General features: G+C 34.1%; 2 protein-coding genes across 4 annotated transcripts; both read left to right on the forward strand.

Annotated features, from left to right (window-relative positions):
- The first annotated feature begins 5974 nt into the window (after nt 1-5974).
- LOC7489403 (ACT domain-containing protein ACR4) lies at nt 5975-9447 on the forward strand. 2 transcript variants are annotated; one of them, XM_024611333.2, is made up of 8 exons: nt 5975-6214; nt 6601-6673; nt 6808-6853; nt 6953-7067; nt 7162-7229; nt 7334-7924; nt 8035-8139; nt 8721-9447. In XM_024611333.2, the coding sequence occupies exons 2-8, from the start codon at nt 6609-6611 to the stop codon at nt 9060-9062; spliced, it is 1332 nt and encodes a 443-aa protein (XP_024467101.2). In that variant the 5' UTR covers nt 5975-6214; nt 6601-6608; the 3' UTR covers nt 9063-9447. The 2 variants fall into 2 exon arrangements, with proteins under 2 accessions (XP_024467101.2, XP_002314917.4); XM_002314881.4 differs by having other exon boundaries at nt 5976-6154.
- A 6789-nt stretch (nt 9448-16236) lies between these two features.
- LOC7489405 (solanesyl diphosphate synthase 3, chloroplastic/mitochondrial) lies at nt 16237-27014 on the forward strand. 2 transcript variants are annotated; one of them, XM_024611251.2, is made up of 13 exons: nt 16237-16746; nt 18538-18674; nt 19641-19733; nt 20544-20624; nt 20754-20825; nt 21501-21653; nt 21791-21877; nt 23444-23515; nt 24023-24108; nt 24573-24705; nt 24852-24941; nt 25814-25912; nt 26672-27014. In XM_024611251.2, the coding sequence occupies exons 2-13, from the start codon at nt 18558-18560 to the stop codon at nt 26849-26851; spliced, it is 1263 nt and encodes a 420-aa protein (XP_024467019.2). In that variant the 5' UTR covers nt 16237-16746; nt 18538-18557; the 3' UTR covers nt 26852-27014. The 2 variants fall into 2 exon arrangements, with proteins under 2 accessions (XP_024467019.2, XP_024467020.2); XM_024611252.2 differs by lacking the exon at nt 16237-16746 and having other exon boundaries at nt 19638-19733.
- Nucleotides 27015-27188: the final 174 nt, after the last annotated feature.

Genomic DNA, 27188 nt, shown 5'->3' on the forward strand with positions numbered 1-27188 from the left:
CGTGGAGAACTAGTAATTATGATGACCTAAACATAGGCACTTTTTTTAGCGCACGCACTTAATCTATAAGGTTTTGCTCTGTATACTTGGGTGGTTTGGTAAATAAGAAAATATAAATTAATACTTGTTAATTAAAGCGAAAAAATTGATTTAATCTACCATTTTACACCCAATTATTCAAAACAGAGCATGTGTTAATTTGTTAAATTATATTATGTATTTTAAAAATTATCTCAATTTGTCTCAGTATTTATATTTTTAAAATTATCTTACTTTGTCTCAAAAGCTAACTTCTATCGAATTGCTCAATTAAATAGATATGTCATAAACCAAAAAAAACTCTACATGGGATGAAAACCGGACCTACATGCTAGATCATGAATGATTTCATATGATACGCTAATGTAAAAAAAAAAAAAAAAAAAAAAAAACCTCTCACCCAAGCCTTAAGTTGCTCGCTAGAGTAACACCTAATCTAAGTAAGTGAATGTATGATATTATTACATTGTTTTTCAGTTAAAAATAAATTAAAATAATAATATTTTTATTTTTTTATTAATATATTAAAATCACTGTATTTATACTCATAAACAAATTAATTTAATTCTTTTTAAAATATTTTTATTTTGAAAAGTAGGTTAAAATGGGAAAGCAAATACTCCTGTATCATATCCATCTAATCAAACAATTAGACAACAATTAATTGTTAAGTTCAACCGAGCCAATTTTGCAAACACATTAAAAAAAATTATTGATACAAAATTAATTTAAATAATCGAGATAAATATAAAGACAAAATGACAGGTTCAAAAAAAAAACATGGAATATCTAAACAAACGTGCGACTTTTCTCAAGAACGATGCTAAACATTAAAAAAAAAAAGGAGTATATATTAGCTGTTAAATCAGTGAAATCACAACTGGGTTTGACATTAGAATGAGGATTTAATAGATAACAATTTCCTTGAAATTTTCTTCGTATTGTTTTTTTATCATTTTTTTTTTCAATCCCTTCTATTTCAGAGGGGATTGAAATTTGAAAGGGGGTCGTGGAATTGGAGCTGGAGTGGGGACATTGCGAGGAAAAGACACGAGACATGGGTGCTGCACAGTCATGACCCATGAGCCAGGCTAGGGTTGAATATTACTACTTAATGTAACCTTGGACCCGTTTCCTCGCATGATGTCTACTATTGGATGATCAAGCAAGAGCGGGGACCCTCCGGCCCCCGTTTGGACAGACTTCGCGGCCGCCTGTTCATATTTGTGTCGTAATGTCCCATAAAGTCACGATACAGAAAGGCATGACATGCGCCCTCCTTTGATTTCCATATCCAACTAACATATACACGTATTTATTTCTTAATTAATAAGCAAGCTCATTGGATTGTCTTCAATATTCCTCTTCGTGTCTTCCATGGACAGATGCTTGAAGCTGCATGGTCGAGGTGACCGGTTCCCGCGCCGGTAAAATTAATGTAATTGCACCGGTTTCCCGCTCGTGTTTTTTCGAGGAAAAGAACAGGCGATCGTCCACCAAAGGGAGGCAACGAGTCCCAACAACCGCATTTGGTCCATCTTCTTTTGAATGTTTCGTGCATTGGTTGTTGAAAGTACTCATTGCCCAAGTTTAGGAGCAGCAAATATATATTTAATTAACTCGGGCAATTTGTGTCCCTAGCTTTTCATCTTCCCTCTCATGCCAAGGATGCCTCTAGGCTTGAAAGGTGGTTAGACAAGGGCTTGTACACAACCACCTTGTCTACCTGGCCAGGGTGTCGATTTTCTTTTTTCTTTTTTTTTATTCAACGTCTATCATTCAAAGCCAAGTTGTTGGGTTATGTTGTGTGTATACACCTCAATATATAAAAGGATTTTAATCTTACCTCAAGACAATTAATATTGAGAAGAATAAATTAAATAAGAACATTATTATCATCACAAGAACGCGAAATTATTACTAACTAAGCTCCAAGTTTCAAGTGCAAATTAAGAAGTCATTTATGTCCATGAAGAAACGATTGGTTTTCCAAACTTTGATCAATAAATAAAAAATACAGATTGCCTACAAAAATCTTGATCGCGTGCAAATCCTGAAGCATGCCTACTTAAAAACCTAAATGTTTTGTCTACAAGATTGGTTCAAGTACTCTAATCGAGTTCTTTGAACAATTCTTGCTGGCGGTGATGATTTGGGCGGGCGCCCTTGTCGTTGCTATCTCTTCCTTGAATATCCCTTTCTCCGATGACTTCTCTTGAGTAGACTGCAGCATCCTTCAGGCCATGTTCTTATTGACACGTCATCTTATGATTTGAAAGTTGTTTAGTAGTCAAGATCATGAAGTGCAATACACTCTAAACCCAACAATGGAAAATGTCCCGCTAAAAACCAACTTGGAAAAGTAACCTGCTCTGGAGTCTGGAGTCTTCCATGCGAAGCAGTCTGCTCTGGATTGACTCCTGAGTGTAGTCTACTCTGGCGCGTGGTTCGCCTTGACTTCACTTTGGGTTGCAGACTTGCCGTTCTGTCAAATACACTGTGATTAACCATACGATCACTAATCTACCATATCTACCTCATTAAACTTGCTTTCCAGATTTATTCTAGGTATAAGAATTCCGGGAATTTACGTGCCAGCACTAGTCATATTTCGAGGCTGTTTTCTAAAAAAAGAAAAAGAAGAAAGAAAACAAGGATCTTGCTAACACATGCTATTAGAGCATATGTTAAGAGTTGTTTAATATTACAATTTAACATTCACTTTTCTTTTTAGTTATAAATTTATCGTTGACACTTTAAAATATTACTATATATATAAAACAACATCTATTTAATGTTTATATATAATCGATATTATTTATTTTTATCCAGATATTTAAATTTCAATTCCTTTTTATTACAATCTACTGTAAATAATATTGCAATAAACATATTTAAATAGTGTTTAGTAGAGGCCTCAAGGACACTCATTAACTCCTGCCTTATACATACAAGAAAGGTAATGTGGGAAGCGTAGTCAGATATAAACTAAACTTTTTTGAGAGAGATTATAAAAGCAAACTTATAGGTTATTTAAATGGATGCTAAGACCTAGTTTATTAAAATGATGGGCATTTGACCATGAGAGATGTAACTTAATTGGTCAGATCCTGAATTTGCTTTTTAGATGTCATTAATTCAAGTCTCATAGACCTCGGGGCTAGTAGAGGTTTATATGGTCGTTAATTTCAGGGCCCATTGGATTAGTCGAGGTGTGCGTAAGTTAGTCCGGATACCCACGTTGATCTAAATAAAAATGATGGGAATTTTGAATTTTGAAGTTGATGATGGTTAAATGCTAAGTAATTACACAACATTTAATAATCCAAATCACATCTTAATCCCAGAAATATAGCATGTTTCTGTTCAGTGGAGCTTTAATCAAACGGTCGCTTATTCACGTGTAAGTAAAGGTAATTAGATAAAAGAAGCGTGGAATTATAGTGTGTCTAAAACTACTACAATATTTAAATGCCACCGACCACCCAATCGCTTAACAAGTGCTCTGAGCTGGGGTGTCCATATGCTTTTTTCTTGAAAAATGAACGTTCTAATTGTTCCCTTTTTTTTTTATATGGCGTGTCTACGGAAATAATTTTATTTGAGAATGAATTTTACAACTAAAAAAAGTAAAATTGATTTAGATTATTAAGGGGATGTTTGGGAGTGTGGTTGTGGTTGCTTTTCTAAGTGCTTTTCACTCAGAAAAGTGTGCCAATAATATTTTTTTATTTTTTAAAAATTATTTTTGAGATCAACACATCAAAATGATTTGAAAACATCAAAAACATATTACTTCAAAGCAAAAAAAAAAAATAATTCAAATTTTTTCGGAAACGCTTTTGAAAAGCACTCCCAAACAGGCACTAAATGACTCTTAACAAGTATCATGATTTAATTTTTACACAGTAAACATCCCCTGTTCAGTCACGTGCTCTCAATTAATTGCATTTTCATTTTTTTTAATTATCCTTTCAAATAAAAAATATATTTCCTTTTAATACAAGTATCCGGTAACTTTCTATTTCATAGTTAAAATCATGAGTCAACTCATAAAATTATATAATTTTATGAATTAATATGTATATAACATGTAAAATCAGATAAAAAACAATAAAATCGATCAAATTCGATCAAAGAATAAACCCGTAAAATCACTGTTCCACAGTTGGAGAGAAGTATAAAATTAGCTTTTACTTCTTCTGTGGTCTGCCCCACTCTCTCTCTCTCTTGGTAAACCTATCACCAACACATGATTTCACTGTTCCACAGTTCCTCTCTCTCTCTCAACACCTATTTTTTTTCTTTACTTCTTCTACGATCTGCCTCTTTCCTTCTTCTGTGGTCTCTCATCTCTCATGTTAGCGAGTCTCTTCGAGACTTTAATATTATATTAATTCTGACAATTAAAAATAAATTCTACATAAAAAATCTAAATCTTGTGATTAGTTCATCCTCAATTTTTTATATTATATATTGATACATGTTCTGTAATAGAAAAACAACAACAACAAACACGTAAAAATATTCTTAACGATGTGATATAACTCAACTAGTATTAGCATTTCTTTTTATAACGAGGTTTTGACTCTTGAGTGTCCTCTTTGTAGTACAAATAAATGAAAAGGAATAAATAGATATAAATATTTATTTATTTTTATCATAAATATATTTTTCCCTCTGCTTTTCCCGATAACAATAATTATCTTGTACATCATCTACTTACTAGATCGTACCCACAACGACAACAAGAAATACTGATCCAAAAATCGTACATCTTTACAATTTTGGAATCATACGTGAACAATGTGTACCCAAATACTTCTTTTTTTCCCTGCCTGATTGATGTTGGTATCAGCTTTATTCACATGAGAATTTAATTAGAATCAGAATTCAAATCTTTTTCTTTCTTTTCTAAATATATTAGCTTCAGTACGGAGTGTGTTTGGAATTGGGTTTTTTAAACAATATTTTTTAATTAAAAATTTATTGAAATAATATTTATTTATTTTATTATTAATACTAGTATACTAAAATCATCTATTTTTTTTAAATAATTTAACATCTTTTCAAATAAAAAATAATTTGAAATACATTTAAAAAATATATATATAAAAGCTAAAGAAACAAACACTCAATCAACTCACCCGTATCTGCTGCTTGAAGATTTATTACCATTCCGCAATTTTCAAAACACGTGGTTAAATTAAACCCTCCTTGCCTTTTAACGGTTTAACCGCGCACTTTAGCAATTCTTGCCTTTTAACGGTCTAACCATACAAGATTGTAATTAGTTAATGATTTTATTTTTGAGATTAATTTTAGGTTAAAATACTAAAATGTTCGGTTAATCTAAAACAAAATCACCAATTAATTATAATTTTATTTGATAATTTTTCATAAAATAATTAGAATTATCTCATTTCAATCTTTTTAACTATATCAAGTATGTAAAAAATAAAATCTTAATATATTCATAATGACCTATTTTTTATTTTATTTTTTTTTTATTTTTCTCTAATATGATATCAACTTATCTCCTTTTTTATTTATTGACCATTAGATTTTAAATCTTAATATCTTGATTATCAGATTTTTTTAGAATTTTATGTTAATATTAATTAATTTTACTTTAATTTTTAAATAAATAACAGTTTCTATAAAATTAATATTTAGAATTACGGTTATGTTAGTTATTTTCCAAATAATTTTCTTAACATATGTTATTTTTCAAAAACTTTTACTGCTAGAATGGTAAAATACCCCAAACTCGTTACCATCGTAGACAGAGAAAGACGCACACGCACAGTGCTCTGGGGGAACTTATTATTATTATTTTTTCTCCAGAAGTTGCAGATATTTGGAGTATTTTGTCGGGTTGGTGTCTATATATATATATATATATAAAAGAAAAATATATGGAGCAATCAAATTTAATAATATTATATTAAGGTTTTCATTTTGCTTAAGATCTCTCCAGGGATACTTCCTCTTTCTTGCGGTCCGTGTCTATATATATATTTATGTGTATATGCAAGAGGTTAACCTTTATTTCTTGAGAGAACTCAGACAAGTTCTTTTGTTCAGTACGAATACATCACAGAAGCATCAATGGGTAGGCATCAATTTCCTCTCCTTCCCTTTTGTTTTTGGGTGATGGGTTTTTGTTGATGAGGTGATTAGTCGTGTTTTATTTCAGTTTTTAAGGATTTTTGATGTGGGGTATGTGTGTTTCTTATTTACTTTGTCTTTGTGATCTTAACTACAACATTTATTTTTTGCCACTGAATTCTGTCTACCCTGTATATTTACATATTCTCTCTTGGTTTTCATAAATTTCTCTTTTTATTACAAAAACTGTGAAAATAAGATGATTTTTAAGGATTCTTTAATAATTTAGGATTACTTTTTATAGTTTTCCGTACTGTTGGGGTTATTAGGAGTACCTGTTTTCTCATTGGTCATGGTTCTTCTTCAAGAAACCAGCTTTTGGTTTTATTGGCTGGTTCTGTTCTCATAGTGTTTTTGCTTTTTCCTCTTCAAAATTTTTAATTTCTACAGAGGTCAACATGAGCTTTTCAAATGACATGGATGATGAATATGAGAAACTCTTTAGGAGATTGAATCCACCCAGGTATGTATTATGCAGATTCGTCATCTTTTTTTTTTTTTTTTAATTTTCTAAGTGAAAGTGACCTTAAATTTTGAAGTGAAACAGATTTACATCCATTTTGTTCACTTCTTTTTCTCCCTTTTTTTTGATGTCAGGGTTGTGATTGATAATGAAGCTTGCAAGAATGCTACTGTCATAAGGGTAAGAGTTTTGGTGTCCTTTTTTGGTGGGTGTGTGCTCTTCAGTCTTGACCATCGTTCTCGTTGTTTTTTGGGTACTAAATATTTCATTGTGTTACAGGTTGATAGTGCTAACAAACATGGAATACTTCTTGAAGTTGTACAAGTCCTTACTGATCTGAACCTTATCATAACCAAAGCTTACATATCTTCTGATGGTGGTTGGTTTATGGATGGTGATACTTCTTTTCCTTTTTTTCTTTCTTTTCCAATTTAACTCTTCTATTGAAGTATGAAGAGTTGATTATTTAGAGTTTTTTTTCCCACCAGTTTTTAATGTTACGGATCCTGATGGAAATAAGGTTACTGATGAAGCAATTCTAGATTATATTACAAAGGTGAGTTGTGAGTTTTTGATTGATATTATCCTTTTACCTTTCTTCTTCTTCTTCTTTATTTCGTTGAGGTGCAAACAGATCTGATTATTTGGTTTTATCTCCAGTCTCTAGGGCCAGAATCCTGCTTTACATCTTCTATGAGATCTGTTGGGGTTAAACAATCCATGGACCACACTGCAATTGAGTTAACAGGAAGTGACAGACCAGGGCTGCTATCTGAAGTGAGTGCTGTGCTCACCCACCTAAAATGCAACGTAGTGAATGCAGAGGTCTGGACACACAATATGCGGGCCGCAGCCGTGATGCAAGTAACTGATGAGGAAACTGGGTCGGCAATTATTGATCCAGAGAAGCTATCTAGGATCAAGGAACTTCTTTGTAATGTACTGAAGGGCAGTAACAAATCTAGGGGAGCTAAAACTGTTGTCTCTCATGGGGTCACCCATACCGAGAGAAGGCTTCACCAAATGATGTTCGCTGATAGGGATTATGAACGAGCTAACAATGATGAATTAGATGAGAAGCAAAGGCCTAATGTGAGCGTGGTTAATTGGTGCGAGAAGGACTACTCAGTTGTAACTATAACAAGTAAAGATAGGCCAAAGCTTCTCTTTGATACAGTTTGTACATTGACAGACATGGAGTATGTGGTTTTTCATGCTAATATTGATGCTGAGGGCCCAGAAGCTCATCAGGTATAAATCATTTGTGTTTTAATCTTTTCTATTCCCCCCAAAAATGTGTTTAGGGATGACCGCATTTGCGATTGATTTTTTGGCTCATGGATTTGTGGATTCTTTTGTAGGAATATTATATCAAGCATATTGATGGGTCCCCTGTAAAATCAGAGGCTGAGAGACAAAGGATTATACAATGTCTTGAAGCAGCTATTGAAAGAAGAGTATCCGAGGTGAGTGAACTATGGTACATTCAAATCTGAGACCGTTCTTAAGGTTTACTCATAAAACTCCTTGTTTTTACCAAAATCATGCTTCCAGCCACTATGGATTCAAGCTGTTCTGTGTTCCTTTCCTTGCTATCTAAATGTAGATCTATCATATAATTGTATTGATTACGTTGTTACTTGGGCAATGGTGAGTTGGGGTGAAGGTTATATACCGAAGAGGTGATTTTATTGCTATGATAATGACTCTGAATTGGCATGTTAAGCTATGACTGGTGTCACTCACCAGTCAAAACACCCTTGCTATTTTTTATTCCATGCCATTGTCATATTATGTTTAGTTTCGTCTTGTTTGGTGGTAGATGATGATGCATTGATTCTGTTAGGAATTCACTCGCATGCTTGTGCAGAACGCTCCATTCAAAGGACAGCTTGCTATTGGTTTTCTTGGTGTACTAATATACAACTTGTTGGGAACAACTGATAGCATGATAGCAAAGGCTTATTAGATATCTTTTGTTTTTTAGCTGTTCTTGAAGAGGGTGTTTCCCTATTTTAGATGATTGATTTATTTCTTCCTAATTCAGGGCTTGAAGCTAGAGTTATGCACTACGGACAGAGTGGGGCTTCTATCCGATGTTACTCGTATCTTTCGAGAAAATAGCCTTACTGTCACCAGAGCAGAAGTAACAACCAGAGCAGGCAAAGCAGTTAATACATTTTATGTTAGTGATGCATCAGGGTATCCTGTTGATGCTAAGACCATAGATTCCATCCGGCAAGCAATTGGCCAGACCATACTGAAGGTGAAAAGCAGTCCTGAAGAGCAAAAACCGGTGTCTCAGGAATCACCCACTAGGTTTCTCTTCGGAGGTCTCTTCAAATCCAGATCTTTTGTCAACTTTGGATTGGTTAGATCCTATTCTTGAATAAACTCTTAGCTCGCTCCCCCTGTACATAAAAGCCCTTCAGCCAGAAACACTCACTATAGAAAGATCTCCAGTCCTTTTAGCATACTGTGTGACTTAAGTTTAGGAACAAAGTCATTTGTCGTAGGAGGTAGAGACTAGAGAGAGCCAAGAGAGCAGTTGAAATGCTTGTAAATACGCCTATTACCCCCTTCACTGAGCTTCATTTGTAACTGTAGATCCATTCAGATGTTGGAGCTAGGAAAACAAAGAATTGCCGCGGAAATCTCAGTTCTAACCTGTGTACATAATTTTCAATTTAGTATTTGTTTCCACTTGACTATGTTGTAGCCTTTTCTCGTGTTTTCCTTGGCTTATTTAATAACAATGTTCTTATGTAGTAGCCTTTTCTCGTGTTTTCCTTGGCTTATTTAATAACAATGTTCTGCTGAAGTATGGATTGTTTAGTATTATTTGCGAGAATAGGGATTCTGTTTGACTCTAATTTTGGATTGGTGTCCAATCTGTAGCATAATAAAAGGGTCAAAATTCAATCTCTGTTTGGAAAAGGATCATGTGGTTGAGAAGGGATTAGTTCATTGATACTTGCAGCTCTTCATTGGTTGATGATGGTGTCTCAAACTTGACCAAGCACCCCCTCCATTATGGTAATTAGACACCGCTGTTTGGTGGCGGCTAATGTATTGATAATGGTGTCTTCAATCCCCACCAAGAATTTGGATTACAAATCTTTAAGGTCGCTGTCCGATACAGACAGAAGCAATTAGATAAGATCTTAAGTTTGGTATGTGAAAGCTCAATGCTCTATCTGAATATTATCGTAGTTTTAAAGAGTTGTTGAAATAAGAATGTTTTTTTTAATTTTTTTTTGTTTAAAAATATTTTAAAATAATTTTTTATTTTTTTTTTAATATCAATGTATCAAAGTCATAAATAAAATACTAAAAAATATTAATATAAGTGTTTTTCAAAGTTAAAAATATTTTAAAAAAACATCTAAAAACAAAAATAAAAATTGTGATAAATACCTCTAAATAAATAGATAATGTAGTCGTTCACACGTTGAATAATTCATTTTCCGAACACCACCTAGGGATTCAGTTTTGATGTACTGACGACCATGACTTCGGTTATGGTTCAAACCATGGTTCTATGATTTTGATGAGTCTGCATCTTTGCATTGAATATCTTTGCCGCATAAATATCTAGCTTGTTTATGTGTCTTTTAAATATTAAAAAAAATATTTTCCAGTTATTTTATATCATTTTATAGTGTTAATGTCAAAAATAAATTTTAAAAATATTATTTTAATATATTTTTAAACAAAAAATACTTGAAAAAACAATTCATTCTTATCAGACTTCACATTATAGTTGAAAAGTATTTTCTGTCTATTGGAATTTGTATCCTCCTTAGACCAACTTTAGTGAATCTATTTATATACATATATTATTTGCTCTGGTCTCATTGGAACAACAAATAAACTACCCAGGAATTCAGGGGCACGCAACATTACGACTGTGTGGAGCTGTGTTTTTATTGGTTCTAGCTCTACAATCAAAGAGTCTCCCTGGACCAATTATTATGATGGACCAAGATTAAATTAATCTCTCGAGTTTGGTTAAAAGCGACCTCTATATTTAAAATTTTAATTTTACCTGATTTGATTTGAAGGTAGAATTCTAATAACTAAAAATATTCAGAAAAGAGCATGCTCTCGTATTCATCAATGCAAGTTGGAGCGGTCCATTTCTGAATCTTTCTAGTCAAATCCAAAGTGATATGAACCCCCTTTTTCACGATTATTCTGCCCAAAACAGTGTGTGAAAGCTTCAAGCCAGCAAAGATATGTGAAAAGGATACAGACCCTGTTAGGTGCGGTGTAGCAATTTCTTTTTTAATGTTTTTTATTTATAAATATATTAAAATAATATTTTTAATATTAATCCATTAAAATAATATAAAAACACACAACAAAATTGATTTGAATTAGTTTTTTTTTTTTACATTGAAAAAAATTATTTATTTTATTTTAATTTACTGATATCTACAGTAATCTGTAACACTCACATGAACATGGGAAAACGCGTTTCCATTATGTAATAGATGGCCCCATTCTGTCTATTGACTAACATTATTGCTTGGGGTGTCGTCGAGGTTTTCCCGGGCGTGGCCACGTGGCTTCTCTTGCCGTTCTTAGATGATATAACGTCAGCATCGCCTCAGCATCACCACTTTTTCTTCTTCTTTTTTTTTTTTACTGTGGCTCGTCGATGATTGGAACATTGAATAATTAAGGTGTGGCTGACTTTTACTTGATATTAAATTTCTGCTTGAAAATTTTAAATTATTTTTTATTTCAAAATAAATTAAAATAATATATTTTTACACCAACCTATCAAAATAATAAAAAAATATTAATAAATTTTTTTTTTTTTCAAAAGTACCATTAGACTGCAATGCTAAACAGAGTCTAACAAGTATTTGGAATTGCGTTTAGACCTGTTTTTGAAATTTTTGAAATTGTTTTAACTTCAAATTATTTTTTATATATTTTTAATTATTTTAACATATTAATATAAAAAATAAAAAATTTTAAAAAATAAAAAATATTATTTTAATACATTTTCAAATAAAAAATAATATATACTGTAATTTCAAACAAATTAGAAAGTTTTCAGAAGATACCATCACAGTTATAATTATAAAATAAACAAATTCAAGAACTAATGTTCTTGGCTAGCAGTCACAGATATTTTCAAACACCTGGAGAAGTTATGATAGATATATAACTCCTATTGTAGAGGGGGAGAGCACCTATAGCATTTCGAGGTTAAATTTATCCTCAAAGTCGGGTTAAAAATAAATAATCCATGCTGAAAATAAAGATTTATTAGAATTTTAGCTTCTGCATGTATGAGATTTGAAACTTAATGATCATAAACATATCCCTGAAATATTGAATCCAGTTTTTTACACGGGATGTCTGCGTCGCTTTGCATCAGTGCCTGGGATACCGTGCGAAAACACAAGGAAATTCTGGGATGGAACACATGAAACGAACCCTCCCTAGTTCCTATGATCGTGATGGAAACCTAAAATTTAAGCCTTGAATTTTCTTTCTATAATAAATGAAACATTTTGATTTCAAAGCATGTTAACGTCACCGAAAACATATAGAAAGCACATGCCTCAATCAATGGCAACCACCCACCTACCTTTTTTGTTTTGTTTTTTCTTATATAGTTTTTGAGACTTGAATCCTCTTTACAAGTAGTCTCTTCGTCAACTCCATGTGATTTGTCGAGCTCCAATACTTGACTAACAAGCTCCACAGTTTGACTACCGCCTATATCTACACACTGCCACGCCAATTTGATGGGGTAACAATTTGAGATTTCACTGTGTGAATCCCCAGAAGACAAGAACCCGCCACCCCCCACAAAAAAATAGAAAAAATAGAAAGACGTGCAAAGAACTTAATACTGATAAAACCTGTTACTTGCTGTTTTTTTTTCCTGCCTGGACTAGTCAACAGTCAACGCTCTGAGACATACGTGGGAGCTATAATTAAAGTGCCAGCTATACAAGTAAGATAATGAAGGATCTACGTGACACTGGGGCTAGTTATTCAAATTTGAAGATGATCAACTTAGCTAGCTAGCTAGACTGGCATGGCAAAATCATGACAATGAATCTTTTAATTAGTGCACCAGCTCTGATTGAATGGTTATCCCGTTCATTATTTTATAACTGCTGACCATGATTCAGTTGACAGGGAAAAAAAAACAAAAAACTGTCTAGATACTTGTCTGAAACTGAACGGTAAAATGCAAAAAAAAGGAAAATAAAATGCATAGGAAACCAATAGTGTCATGTGCTTCCAGGTTCTTGTCACTGAAAATCTTGAGCTTTTAAATGCGTGCAAGGATTCCTCCCACACATGAAAGATAATAAAGAAAAATGCAAAGATTCTTACATCAACAGAGACAGAGGCGACCTCTTCTCCTCACATGAAAGGTTTGCTGAGAGCTAATCACAATAAATATTCTATTGTCGAGTGATTTTATATGGTAATTCGAGGGCATCATCATGCACGCAAGACGTGGCAGTTTGCCAATCTCTAGCCAATCATCACTTGATTCACTTCCCTGTATTCTTCCCCTTTTTTCCCTTCCAAGAGAGTATTTTCAAACTAATTTACGTGCCAATCAAAATTAAACCTCCTCTTCAGATACATTCCTGCATGGGTTTAATGCATTTTTTTAAAAATAAATCCCTTTGAATAATCATTTTAAGATTAAAATCTAAAAAAACCAAGAGATCATTCAATCTACGATCCCCTTTAGGTATGGGCTCCCTGTATGTCTGATTAGCTAGCTGACAAGTCCCCATCATCAGCTAGCTATTGGCAGGACACATGGTATATGATTAATTCTCTTGTTCCGATCAGTTGCTTAAATAATTAAATGAAATCAGTCAAATGTACACCGAATTATAAAACTTCAAGAAGGAGAGAAGTGTGATCGGAGAGATAAAAAGTGCGGTAGCTAAATATAGAAAATGGAGGATCACGGTGAGGAGTTTCCTGGATTCCAAACCTGTGTTCACAAAGAAGAGCTGGAATACAGGAGGCCATTAAGCAGGCTACAAAGGAGAGCTCCTTGTCAACTGCAGATTAAGGTTAATAATAAAGCTCCTCTTGAATGCAAGAGTGCTCCTAAAATTTCTTCAGCATCAGCAGCGACTTCTTCATTCAATTCCTTCTACCACAGTAAAGACCCTATTCCTCTTCTTTCTCCTCTTGTCTTGCCCTCCTTGCTCGAGTCTTCCTACATTCAACAAGGAAATCCTCCAAAACCTCGTTGAATTCTTATAACCTCTATTTATCTATATCCACATATCTCTGGTAAATGTGATTAATTTTATTAATTTCTGTTTTTGTATTGCCATTGGCTTTGTATATTGAATAGATTAGTTTCTTCTTTCGTTCATCGCCGAAAACTTGACAGATTTTATGGTGTGTACGTACTTAATGCTCTACTTGAAGGATAATAAGGGTGTTACATTTTTCCTCTTCCTCCTCTTTCTAAGGCGTCTTCTTCTTTGTTTGTTTTTTTTCTTCCTTCTCTTTCTAAGGCGTCTTCTTCTTTGTTTGTTTTTTTTCTTCCTTCTTTTCTGGTATCACGTCATGTTCAACAAGGAGCTGTGACTTCAGAATGTTGCAGGACATCAACTTAGGCTATACAATTGATGCAGCACTATTTTTTCCCCATATCTGCAATGGAACAAGGCCATCAACTACTAGTCCCAAAAATTTGAATCATGCTAAAGTTCAATCTAGCTAGCTAGCAATTTCAACAGGAAACAAAAAATGAAAATATGGATGACGAAGCGATCATATATACACCAGCAATCATGCAAATATTATCTACAAGAGACACATATGATGCAGACTTATAACATGCAACAGATTTACACTTGCTCGATGAGAAACAAATGCATCCCAAGGCTTTTTTTTTTTTTTCCCTGTTATAACTTGAACACACAGGTGCAAATGTTGATCATGAATGATTTAACATATATCCACCAACTTTCAGATAATTATTATTGATTAGAAGAAATAAACGAAATACACTTATTAAATCCAGCATATTTACATTTGTTCAACAGGGACAAATGCATCCCAAGGTAATTATGTAAAAATTATTTACCATATATAGGATTGACATTTAAATTTACTGCATCCACGGGATTAAAAATAGCATAAAACAGGTGGTTTCTTGCCACCATAAGCTGCAAACTAGACAAGTCCGGACATTATAGCATCTGTTACTTACCGTTGCCTTGCAAGCTCTGGGCTCACCGTCATTCGAATTAGGTTTGGGCCTCCATGGGCTGCTCATGCGGCCCAGAATCACTGGCTACTGGCTCGGATGGGTCAGATCCGCCTGGGCCTGATATTTTTTTCATGTTACATTTTCTTTTCTATTTTGTGTCTAGTTATGTTTTTTAAAAAAATGGTAATGATTCACCCCTTGTATTATTTCCTTTTTTTTTTTTTCCCTCTTAATCCATCTCTCCGTTTTTTTTTATGTTTTTTTTTTAAAAATAATTTATATTTTTTTATATCACATCCATAGAGTAGAGTTTTTGTGTTTGAGAATTTGATTTTGGTTATCTTTTAAAGTGTTTTTTACTTAGAAATGTATCAAAATAATATTTTTTTATTTTTTAAAAATTATTTTTAATACCAGGATATAAAAAAAATTAAAATATTAAAAAAATATTAATTCTTAGTAAAAAAATTATTATTTTTAAAACATAAAAATATAAAAATAAAGAAGTCTAAAAATTATATACGATGAAATTGCGTTGCCTGTTACCCTTCACACGTGTATGGCTAAAGCTGAAAATCTAAATAAAGTTGTACTTCCCAGGGACACCCATTATTTCAATCAACACTGTTTTGTAACCTTGCTTGGCGAATGATTGCGCGCTATCTAGCTTCCTGGAAATTCTCACGTTGACAAGTCACAGCCCCTTGCTGGAGTATCTTCTTTCACTCGATTCGTATTTTCTAGAAACTGAGCACGGAATTCAAGTGGAAACCTCAATTCTAGTCTCTAATATATATTTATTTTCAATTAGGTCCAAGAGTTCAACTAGGTTCTCTTGATGATCTTCACTCACTTTTCTACCAATTTTTATTCAAAAACACGTTTTTAGATTACATAAAAAAAAGCAAATTAGATGGATATTATTAACAGAAATTGAGAAAAGCACCCAACTGAAAAACCCGAGAAACATTTAGGACTTGATTGATAAACCTTGTAGGTTTGGAATCTCATTACAAATAATTATATCGGTTAGGGACCAGATTAGAATTTTCTTGATATTCAAACTGCTTCAGGAAATGATCTAAAAAGAGTTTGGATCAACTTCCCAATTGATCCAATTGGGTTTGAACAAAGTTTGATTGGGTCATAAAAAAAAACTGTTGATATTAATGAGATCTCACCAAGTCAGTAACTATTTTTTTATTATTTCAATTTAAAACTTAATACAGATAAAAAATCAGATTATAAATTTATCAAATTAACTTGTTGAACTAAATTTAACAGCTATAGTGATGCTTACTATAATTGTTAAATTTGATCTCGTTACAGCTTGACAGGGTTGAGTTTCTAACTTAGCTTACCAAAATGTTGACCCTAAAACCTGCTCAATCCCACCAGGTTTTTAATAATTTGGATCACCCGGTCTCAACTCGATAAAATGAACAAAACGCTGAGTTTAATCCATTTGTTTTATTCATCCTCTGCAGCCATTCCCATCCAGAATCCAATAGAATAGCAAAATCCCCACTCTCCAGTCACAGCCACAAGCAACTCTTCAATGACAGCCACCGGCATCATTTATTTCAAGGAGAGAGGGCAGAGATAGTTTCAGTTTTGGGAGCTGAAGATCAGTTCGAGAAGTCACGTAAAGAGGGTCAGAGAGAGAGAGAGAGAGAGAGAGAGAGAGTCTTTGCTGCTCGATCTCACTGTCTTCACATTCACCGCCTTTACTAATCACTGCCGTGACCGTGACCCAAAAAAGCTGCAATTTTTAGAGCCTAAAAGAGGTTTTCTTTTCTGTTTTATACCGCAACTTTGTGCAGCCATTCCGTTTATTCTCCAGGTACTTCATCTTTGCTTTTTTTTTTTTCTATCTAGGCTTCTGGGTTTTGTTTAAAATTCAACTTTTGTAGAAATGTTGAATTTGGCCTTCAACTTTTGTTTTACAGTAGTTTTGTATGGTTTATTGACTGATTAATCGAGGAGGGGAATGGTTATATTTCGATTTTGAGCGTGTTTATGGTGATTCTTTTTTTGTTTTCTTGTAATGAGCGGTGGATATAAGTAAGAACAGGATCACGAGGTTGCTACACTTGCTCAAATTTGAGGACAATTTGAACTGTGATTTGTTTTGTCTTTTGAAAAAATAGAATGGATGGAAGGTCAATTAAAGTTGCCTAATTATTTTAGTAAACCAAGTTCAATTTTTTTGTGCCTAAAGTTGCCTAAATTTTATTTTTTTGTGCGGTGTTTTGTATCTTTAAATTGGGAACTAATCAAGCACATGATAAGGCTGAATTTTTGTACTGGTAGTTACTGGGTGGTTTCCAATATCTTTCCATTGTTGTGACACATCATGCATGTTTAGAAAGGATTTATGTCATTGTGGCATGGCAATGTTGTGGCATGGCAATGTTGATTGTGTTTTCTGATATTGGATTAGATAATGGGATTAACGAGAATTATACAGTTAATGTGATGACACAGTTGAGAGATTATTCTTGGCATAGAACTTGATCTGGATTAAATGAAAGGAAAGGGAGAGTTGAGAGATTATTCTTGGCATAGAACTTGATCTGGGAAGAAAACGATAAGGGGTGGCAGAGGTCAAGGGAGTCTTGATAATATAGTTGTGATTGATTTTGATAATGATGAGTTTGAAAACGCTATCATCATTGATGTTCCAGAGTCTTTACAGCTGAAATCAAGAGGCTCTAGTGTTGTTAGAGAAGATGATTTCCATGCATAATAAGCATTGATGATGATGACAACGATGATGACAGTGATGTTCATCCAAATGTTGAAGTAGAAAACAGGACCAAACAAAAATCAGAACCTGCTGTTTGCTCCAGTTCAAATAACGTAAATTTTGAGAAAGTGAACTCTTATGACTCTATTGCCACTGGAGATGGAGTTCTAGGTGGTTTTTCTCCCAGTGCCAAGATGGGAAACCCTTTTGCAAAATGTAATCAGAAAGGTGAAAGCTTTTCAGGGTTGTGGAAATTGAGAGCAGATGAGAATATTCATTGTCATTGAACTAGTGATGGTCTTTTTGGAGGAGAGACATTCATGGGTAATGGTATATTTCTTGTAACCTGTAAATGGCCTTGGCAGTAGGTTTCCTCCAGGATCATCTTCATGGTCCAGTCAAGATAAGGATGATAAACAGTATCATATACATGTTTTTGACCAGACTGTTCCAGTAGAGTTGTGAACTTAAACCTACCGAGCTTTTACTTTTGTTTTTGTTCTTTGTTGGTGTTAATCTTTTCCGATGTCCTCTCCATAACTTTAGGTTGCAATGTTGATCATTCTTTTTATTCTTTTCATAAGTTTTATGATATATGCATCAGTCAAAAGGCTGAAATGCCACACATGATTTTATATGCTTTATCAGCAAAAGAGAGACAAAATTAATTTGAAAAACAAAGTTGTAGAAATATATGAGTAAATAAAGAAATCATTTTCTTTGAAAAAAGGAGAAGGCAAGCCTAGGCTAGCTGTCGCTTGGGCCTGGCTTGCCAGGTCCTCGTGCACCTGGATCAGATGCCTCTGGCCAGCACCCTTAATTATGAAAGAAAAAAGAAAACACCCCAAGCTGTTTCTCAAAGTGTTGCTTCCCTTTAACTGGCAGCAAGACAGACAATAAGAAAGATGTCATTGTCTCGAATTTCGAGGATCACCAGAAATGGCAGCCGTTGGTTTCTCTCTCATCAACCCTCATCGTATGGATTCTTGCTCTCCAACAATTCTCACTCTTCTACTCCAAAGGTAATACTAACAAATCTCTTTCTTTATTGATTTTCTTATTTTCTATGACATTAGCAAGCTCATTCCCAAATGGGGTTCTTCATTCTTTTTTTCTTTTTCATCTTGGCTTGTTTCATTGTTTTTTCAAGTGTGTGTGTGTGGAATTGGAAGGGAAAAAATGAGAACATTGCTTTCTTTTTTGGAGCTGTCAGGTGAGCTTTAAAAATGCGGAAATGAAATGACAGGGTTAGTTTAGACCATTTTCAAAGCTGTGTTTTACTAATATACTGCTAATGTAGTGATGTGTTGTTGTTGTGGCAATCAAAGCCAGTGTTTAGAGGGCCCTTTGGGCTTGGAATGAACTTAAATAAAATACTCAAGTTTTTTGTCTTTGTTTGAACTGTCGGTATGTTTTGAGTACAAGATTTTCCTAGTAATTTGTGCCAAATAGAGCTTTCTTGATGACGATCAGGGTGTGCTAACCCAATCATATGTAAAAGATGACTGAGAAAATGACATAAATAACTGTAGTTTAAATCTGAAAAGCTTCAAAATTGTGATAGAGTGATTCTACTGCAAAGTGTGTATAAATTATCATTTGCTAGTGTTGCGTTAGCCTTCTTTATGATTTGGAATGAAATGGTTGGGATTTAGCACTAAAACTAAACGTCTGTGATGAGAATTTGAATTTTTTATAAGTTTTAGTCTCATTATACATTGTTAGACTTGAGAAGATTGGATGTTATTTTAATTTTGGTAGCTATCAATTTCTTTAAAGGATCAATAAGGTTTAGACTCCTGTCTTAATTAGAAAGTTTTATTTTGGGATTATAATTTCATGATTGCATTAAGCTTTATACGTGATGTTTTAGGAGCTCAATCTTTTATCTCTGTTTCAATTTTCTACAGTTGATTGAGACTTACAATTGTCTTACATATGTTGTGACCAATTATATTTTACTCGTTTTTGTTTCTGGTGATTAGTAGGTTTTTAGTTGCAGAGAAACTTATTCATGGACTGTACCTTCCTTGCATGTTTTCAAACATCAAATTCATCACCAGAGCAGTTCCTTAGTGGAGGTTAGATGTAGCACTCTCTTTTCATTTCTCTCTGTGTTCTTTTTTTTTAATGTGTTTATGCATATGCATTCTACTATATATTCTGGGTCTGTAATAATCTTTTCACTAATAACATGTACATGAGGCATTGGAATGCGGGGGTTCATGATTGTGGGATATTTGCTATTCTTGAAGGATATTAGGGTTGCACCTTCTTTCCCTTCTCCTGTAGGCACCTTTTAGTGTGTGTTCTGTATCTAAAGAAGCAAAAAGAACACACTTCAATTATTATCCAATACTCTTTAATGATGTGTTGTGGACTTGGTGAGGAGTTTCATTAAAAAAAAGGTGTTATACAGTATTGTAAGCTTAGCGATAAATTTGATTGTGGACCTTTTGTTTGGAATGGATTAGCATTTGGGTAGTTGAGTTAGGTTGTGCCTTGATATATTCCTATTCCAAATTTATTTACAGATTTTAAATCCTTTCCTCCTGAAAGTTGAGGCCACAAGTTTCGAATTTTGAGATCTTTTAAGTTTTATGGTGTTGGGAATTAGGGTAGATTTAACATTTGGTCCATTCCCTTTTATCTATTTATTCATCAAATAACAAAGGCTTCACAGGGTAGTGAGGTACTCGATACTTTGAATTAGGTAGCTTGATTGTTCTTGACTTGCTTGGTATATTTCAAGTGTATGAGAGGTAGTGTTCTTGGGGCCTTGATTGTCAAACACTTGTTTTTCTGTGTTCCTTGATACTGCTTCTGATCCGTTACATATTTTCTCGTGTGCTATGTTGCTTACTCCTATGAATGGATGCTTTATTTTCCAGGAACAACTTGACCCGTTTTCACTTGTTGCTGATGAGCTATCAGTTCTTGCTAATAGATTGCGGTCAATGGTAATTGCTGAGGTATTTGTTCTGTTTTTTTGCACATGTCATATATGCTTGGTGGCAGTAATAGATATGACTTTCCGTTCTGATTTAATCATACCGATTTGATATGATTTGATAAAATTTGGATTCAAATTTCATTCACAGGTACCTAAGCTTGCCTCAGCCGCTGAGTACTTTTTCAAAATGGGAGTAGAAGGAAAGAGGTTCCGTCCCACGGTAACTGCAATAATTCCTATGCGCTCATTATTTGGGTTTGGTTCAAAATTGTGCTCTGCTAGTGTCTTATGAGTTAATCTAATCTATGTTAAGTGTATTTTGGTGGCTACTTTCCTAAAAGGAAGTTGTCCATATACTTCGTTGCCTGTTTGAAACGTTTAACTGTGTTGTGCATATTTTACTTTTTGGTTGTAATTAGTTAATCTAAGCTTGTCGCTTTCAGACTAGGAAAGTGTCTCAAAGTTCAAACTTGAGGCTTTGTGACTTAAGCTCACAGTAAAGTCTGAGACCCCAAGTTTATTATTGATTCTCCTTGCTGTACTTGAAACTCGTCTCACATTCGGAAAATCTGCCCATTAGCTAGTCAATTCAATCCAATATCCTATGTTACTACTTTTTTACTGATTTCTGGCTTTGAAATTCTGCAATTATGAAAATATATGAATAAATAATCTAAAAAATGCTTAGGAAGAAACCATGATAACATTGCTTATGAAACGTTTTGTAAGGTAACATGCCTAGCTTAAGTCCTTTGAACTTTAGTCTGAAGCTACAAGCAATTGATTATTTCTTGTTGAAGCTTCTAAACTCTTTTTTTTTTTTAACTGTTATCAACTAAAGTTGTGTTTTTTTTCCCTTTTCAAACACATTATATAACTCTTAAGTTCTGTATAGGTTTTGTTGCTGATGGCAACAGCTTTGAATGTGCGTATACTCGAAACAACAACTAGTGGTGTAGAAACAACAACTAGGGGTGTAGGAGATGCTTTGACAACAGAACTACGAAAAAGACAGCAATCTGTAGCTGAAATTACCGAGATGATCCATGTCAGTTTCTCATAATTCAGTATTTTTCCTTTACCAAATGTCCTTTTGCTATAACTTCATTCATTCATGCTTTGGTATCAAGTGAAGAAACATGTTTGTTATTGCTTCAGTACTGATGCAGCCGTTCCACATGTTAGGTGGCGAGTCTTCTGCATGATGATGTGTTGGATGATGCAGATACGAGACGTGGTATTGGTTCGTTAAATTTTGTTATGGGCAATAAGGTACTGTGATTTTTCTTTTCTATTTAAGTTCCACTCGTCATTTTTATTTTCTATAATTTCTGCACTATTTTATTTTATTATACTGGTATTGGGTCTCTCTATTATACAATTCTGAATTCATCCTTTTTTTTTAAATGTGGAGTTGCAAAGTACATTTGGTTAGCGTGTAAATCCTTTTCACATATTGCTTTTCAAACTGTGCTTTCTCAAGCTAGGTTTCTTGGGAGTTATGAGTTTAAAATTATTGTTGTATGTGGAATTTCAATTGCTCTTGTATCCATCATTGTAGGAAGAATTTTGATATATTATCCAAACTGATAATTCCATCTGACCTTCCAACACTGGCAGGCTTCAGGCTCCATATAAAAAAAGGAGGAAAGTAACAAATTCTTAGGGGGGTTGTCTTTTATGCATCCTCTCTTTTTCTTGAATTTTGTATCCGATTTTTTCTTTTCTCTTTACCTTCTACCACACATTTGGAGACACAAATATATATTATTTCATATTTTTATACTTGCATTCAACTTCGAATTTGATTTGACTAGTAGGGGGACCACAATTACCCACGATCTTTAACATTCTTACCAAAAACCATTAACCCCTTTTATATTCTTCACCTCCTTTTTTTTATAGCTATATTTTTAACCTCCTTGATATTTCACTTCACCCCTCCCCAAAACTGTACCGAACACAGGGTGGTGAAAAATTACCCATGTGAGTTTCATTCCCTTTACCCTCATAATAAACACATCCATAGTAGATCTCCTCTATCCACTGTGATGATCATGTTGCTGCCTCTTTCATTTAGAGGAGTTTGCATTTAGATTTGTATGTTCTCAAGTCTTTAGAGGCCATTTTCTTGTGCAATTTTAGGAGCTTAAGAGGTTGCAGGTTTGGATGTTGATGGAATTTGATTCAAGAGTAAAATGTTGATGTTGAGCATCGCATCGAGTTCCGATAGTATAGAGATATTGATGGGACATTACCACAGGTGCAGAAGTTAGGTGTTAATAATGTAGGACATTACTGGTAAATATGGAGAACTAGTAATTTCTTGAATTGTTAAGGTAAATTGTATCAAGGAAAACACAAATAAATCTCTGGCAGCTATATGTTTTTGGAGGGATTATAAAATTTTGTGCTTATGACATCCCATAGCTATATGTTTTGGGGATGCTCAAGTGGTTTTTCTTATGATGAACTGTTTGCTTGCTCTGGCCCTTTATTTATATTTGTCTTTATATTCAATACCTTTTCCAAGGTACTGATTATGGTGATAACATTGACCTTCCCTGACAAGATCTTTTCATTGGTTTTCATAGCAAATCATATGTTATGCAATTCCCTCTGCATGTGGCAATCTACTGGTAGTGAATCTGCTAATGAACAATAGCATCACAGAACTCTCCCATCTATTATCAGGCAGTTTTTTTTTGTCTTTTCAATTAGTATTTTGCAATTGAGTTCTATGTCACTTTTATGCATTGCTTAGAATAATAAAATTGCAGAGGATTGTAGCCTAAGGTCTTCTTGTTTTTAATTTTCTCCTTTTCATTTGTTTTGTAGGTGGCAGTACTAGCTGGAGATTTTCTACTTTCACGAGCTTGTGTAGCCCTTGCTTCTTTGAAAAACACAGAAGTAAGAATACGTTAATGTTGTACATCTAAGCATGCAAACCTAAAATTTAACCATAATCTTTTCTCTATTTAAGCAATGATATTGAGTCTTTCCACCCCTCTTGCTTTCTTTCGACTTTAGTTGCAAGCTCATAAGCTCCTCAAAAGTAATCCTTTTTCTTCAAACTTGTTCCTAATGGTAAAAATGGTGGTGAAAAATCCTTGGGGATGAGTAGCATAATGGATTGTCAAGTTTTAGCCTTTGTCTTCCACTCCCTTTTACTACCTTTTCATTTTGGATTTAACTGAATAACATTATTTTGGTGTCAAAATTCATCATTTGTCAGTTCATTGGTCCATGCATCTCCATGTCCCATGATTAATGAGATGAGTTAGTATTACTAAAGAGCCATGATAAGGACACAATGATATTTGTGTGTGTGTGTGTGTTGGGTAGTGGGGGTGGGGGTCAGGGTGGGGAGAGAGATTTACATCATATTTGCTCAGCACTACTGTTACCTGCCTGTAGGTTGTTACATTACTAGCGACAGTTGTAGAGCATCTTGTTACTGGTGAAACTATGCAGATGACTTCAACATCTGAGCAACGTTGTAGGTATGCTGCTTTGCTTTCACTTTTCATAAATAATTTGCATTTATTTGATTGGGATGGAGAATTAAATTTGTATGACATCATGAACTCCCTATAAAGGTTTTCATTGCTGAATACCTGTCTTCTGATAGCCATTGTTTCTCCATTTTGTTTCTCACTTAGCATCTTGTAGTGTCCCCCCCCCCCCCCCCCCCCCCCCCCCCCCCCCCCCCGGTCCCATGTAGTCTAATGACCATGAATGCTTTAATTTACTTTGCATGAAGGGTTCTAAAAAGATGCACTTGCATGTGAATTGGCAGGATGATTGGTAGGCTGCGGCACTTCTTTTTACTTGTCTGTATATGATCACACCTGTCTAGGCAATGACATGCTATTTATCGTATTGATGATACCTTGATTTGCAATTACACCTCAATGCTCTTCTGTTTTTTTTGGCTTATTTGACTTAAAAGGTGTTGCTATTGCAGCATGGAGTATTATATGCAAAAGACGTACTACAAGACGGCATCTTTGATTTCAAATAGCTGCAAGGCAATTGCCCTTCTTGCAGGGCAAACAACAGAAGTTGCAATGTTGGCTTTTGAGTACGGCAAAAATCTGGTATGTGAATTTTTTTTTCCTGTTGTGGGGAGGGGGGTTCTTTTATTTGTTCTAGGTTGTGTTTTAGTTGGTGTGGACAAATTGATGGATACCCAACCTGTCTATGGTTGTTCCTTTTCCTATATTCTAACTGTTTTCTTTTCCAGGGATTGGCATATCAATTGATTGATGATGTTCTCGATTTCACAGGCACTTCTGCTTCCCTTGGAAAGGGTTCATTATCTGACATTCGCCATGTAATTATTCTATCCCTAATATGATATCTAATGGCTGGAGATGATAATTGTTGTTAGCTTGAACTGGTTGTGATTGAACAACCTCATTAGATAGTTAACAAGTTTGCATTATTTTCCTTGAAAGAAATATATATATTTTGCCAACTGTCTTATGGGCACTTTTCTTCTTAATCAATCATGGTATATTTTTTTCCCTTTGCAACATTGTTTTATAGTTTAGACCAAATTTTGATTTAGTTTGAGACTTTGTTCTCAAATAAGATTGAGAACAGGCAATCTTGATTCAATTATCTTCTTATGTGAATGCAAACAAGAAATGACTGGTTCTTTTTTTTTTTATTGTGACACTCATTGTACAACGACAGGAAAGGTTAAATGTTAACTATTTCAAACAAAGCTGAAGCATTTTGTTTGATACCATTCAGTCTTTTATTATCATGAAGTTGGATAAAAGTTAACTATTCCGGAAAGGTTATGCATAATCAGGGCTGTAGATTTTCCGCCTGTCAACTTCTTGGGCTTATGGCACTATCCCTGGGACCAAATGACATAATGGCCGCTAAAATTTCTGGTTGTCACTTGGTTCAAAAATCCATAGCTATCTTTATTAGCTTTGACACTAAAACCATGCTTAGTTGTATCTTGCACTGGATTGATATGAGCTATTTGTACTAGCATGATGTAGAATAGTGTATAGCATTTGATCTCAATGAACCGCTTTTACATTTTAAAGTCCCTACATTTGTCAGTGTCATTTCATTTGTGACTTGAAGACAACTTCCAACATTCTTTCTGATTCTGTTACATTTTGAGTTGCGCGTCAGAGCTAATTTTCATAATCTCATGTTTAACAATATGACATTTTATTGTAGGGAATTGTAACAGCTCCAATATTATTTGCTATGGATGAGTTCCCTCAGTTGCGTTCAGTTATTGACTGGGGCTTTGACAAGCCTGAAAACATTGATGTAGTAAGTTCATCTTCATTTTCTTTTAACACGACCTTGGAAATATTTTGATAAAGCTGAAGCTACTGCAGAGAATTGCGAAAGTCTACATTTTTTTCATGGTTTTTATGTGCATCAATTCTGTGATGTGCCTAGCATTCTTGCTTAATATCACTGGGCAACAAAAAAGCCTACATTGCATGCCTTTCTGTCGTCAATCAGATGACTCTGAAACTCATGATTCTGGTGTGGAGACTATGAATTTTAGTGGACTTTAGCTTTGGCATTCCAATATGGAATTTTGGAGAATGCTTAGTATTTTTACTTATTCAAAATATTTTTAATGATTTGGAACTCCTTTTTGAATAAAAAAATTGATCAAAATGGACATTAGTTTTCTATACGCATGAGGTGAAATACCAACGTATAATTTGGCCCTTTGGGAGGTGTTTGCTATTGGGCATTCCCATTTTCCACGGAGCATGATATGTTCATCCCGCCATTTCTATTTATGCAAACTACATTGCTTTCTGATGTTTTCTTTACGTTGGACTGAGGAACTTGCTACCATCTAATCCCCATTCCTTTCACTCCTTTGTTCATGTTTTACATAGACTTTTGATTCCAATCCATAGGCAAGTGATAATGTGAATGAGCTTTCTTCTTGGTCTGGAGTTTGATGCTCTGATTGTTTCTACTTTTTGTCTATTGGTCATCTGTTTTTTTTTCTTTCCCATAGAAATTAATGTTAATTTTTCCGAGCTGTCCTGTCTATGGATTCAGGCCCTTGAGTACCTTGGGAAGAGCCGTGGAATACAGAGAACAAGGGAGCTAGCTGCAAAGCATGCGAACCTGGCTGCAGCAGCAATTGATTCTTTACCTGAAACTGATGATGAAGAAGTAAGAAAATCACGGAGGGCACTAGTTGATCTTACTCAAAGAGTAATCACAAGAAATAAATGACAGAATATGAATTCTAGCAACATAAATAAATGACAATTTGAATTCTAGCAACAGTGTACTAGATTTGTGCTTGTTTTTCATTTTATTGTTCCTACATTTGAGGGCCAATCTGCCCTCTTGTTCCACATTAATTTATTCAATTACATAAATTTTAGTTCCATAATATTTGTTTCAACAACCTGGTTCTTGTAAATTCTACTCCGTACAGTAGAAAGATAGTTTGTACCATGTATTCTCACAATAGACTTGAAGAAAAGTTCCTCAAGTAGCTACAAGGACGATGAACAATTTCAGAGTGTTCCTAAAGTGGGATTAAATTTCAATTGGAAGGTGATCG

Source organism: Populus trichocarpa, chromosome 10 (genome assembly GCF_000002775.5).
Source record: "Populus trichocarpa isolate Nisqually-1 chromosome 10, P.trichocarpa_v4.1, whole genome shotgun sequence".
Lineage (NCBI taxonomy): Eukaryota > Viridiplantae > Streptophyta > Magnoliopsida > Malpighiales > Salicaceae > Populus > Populus trichocarpa.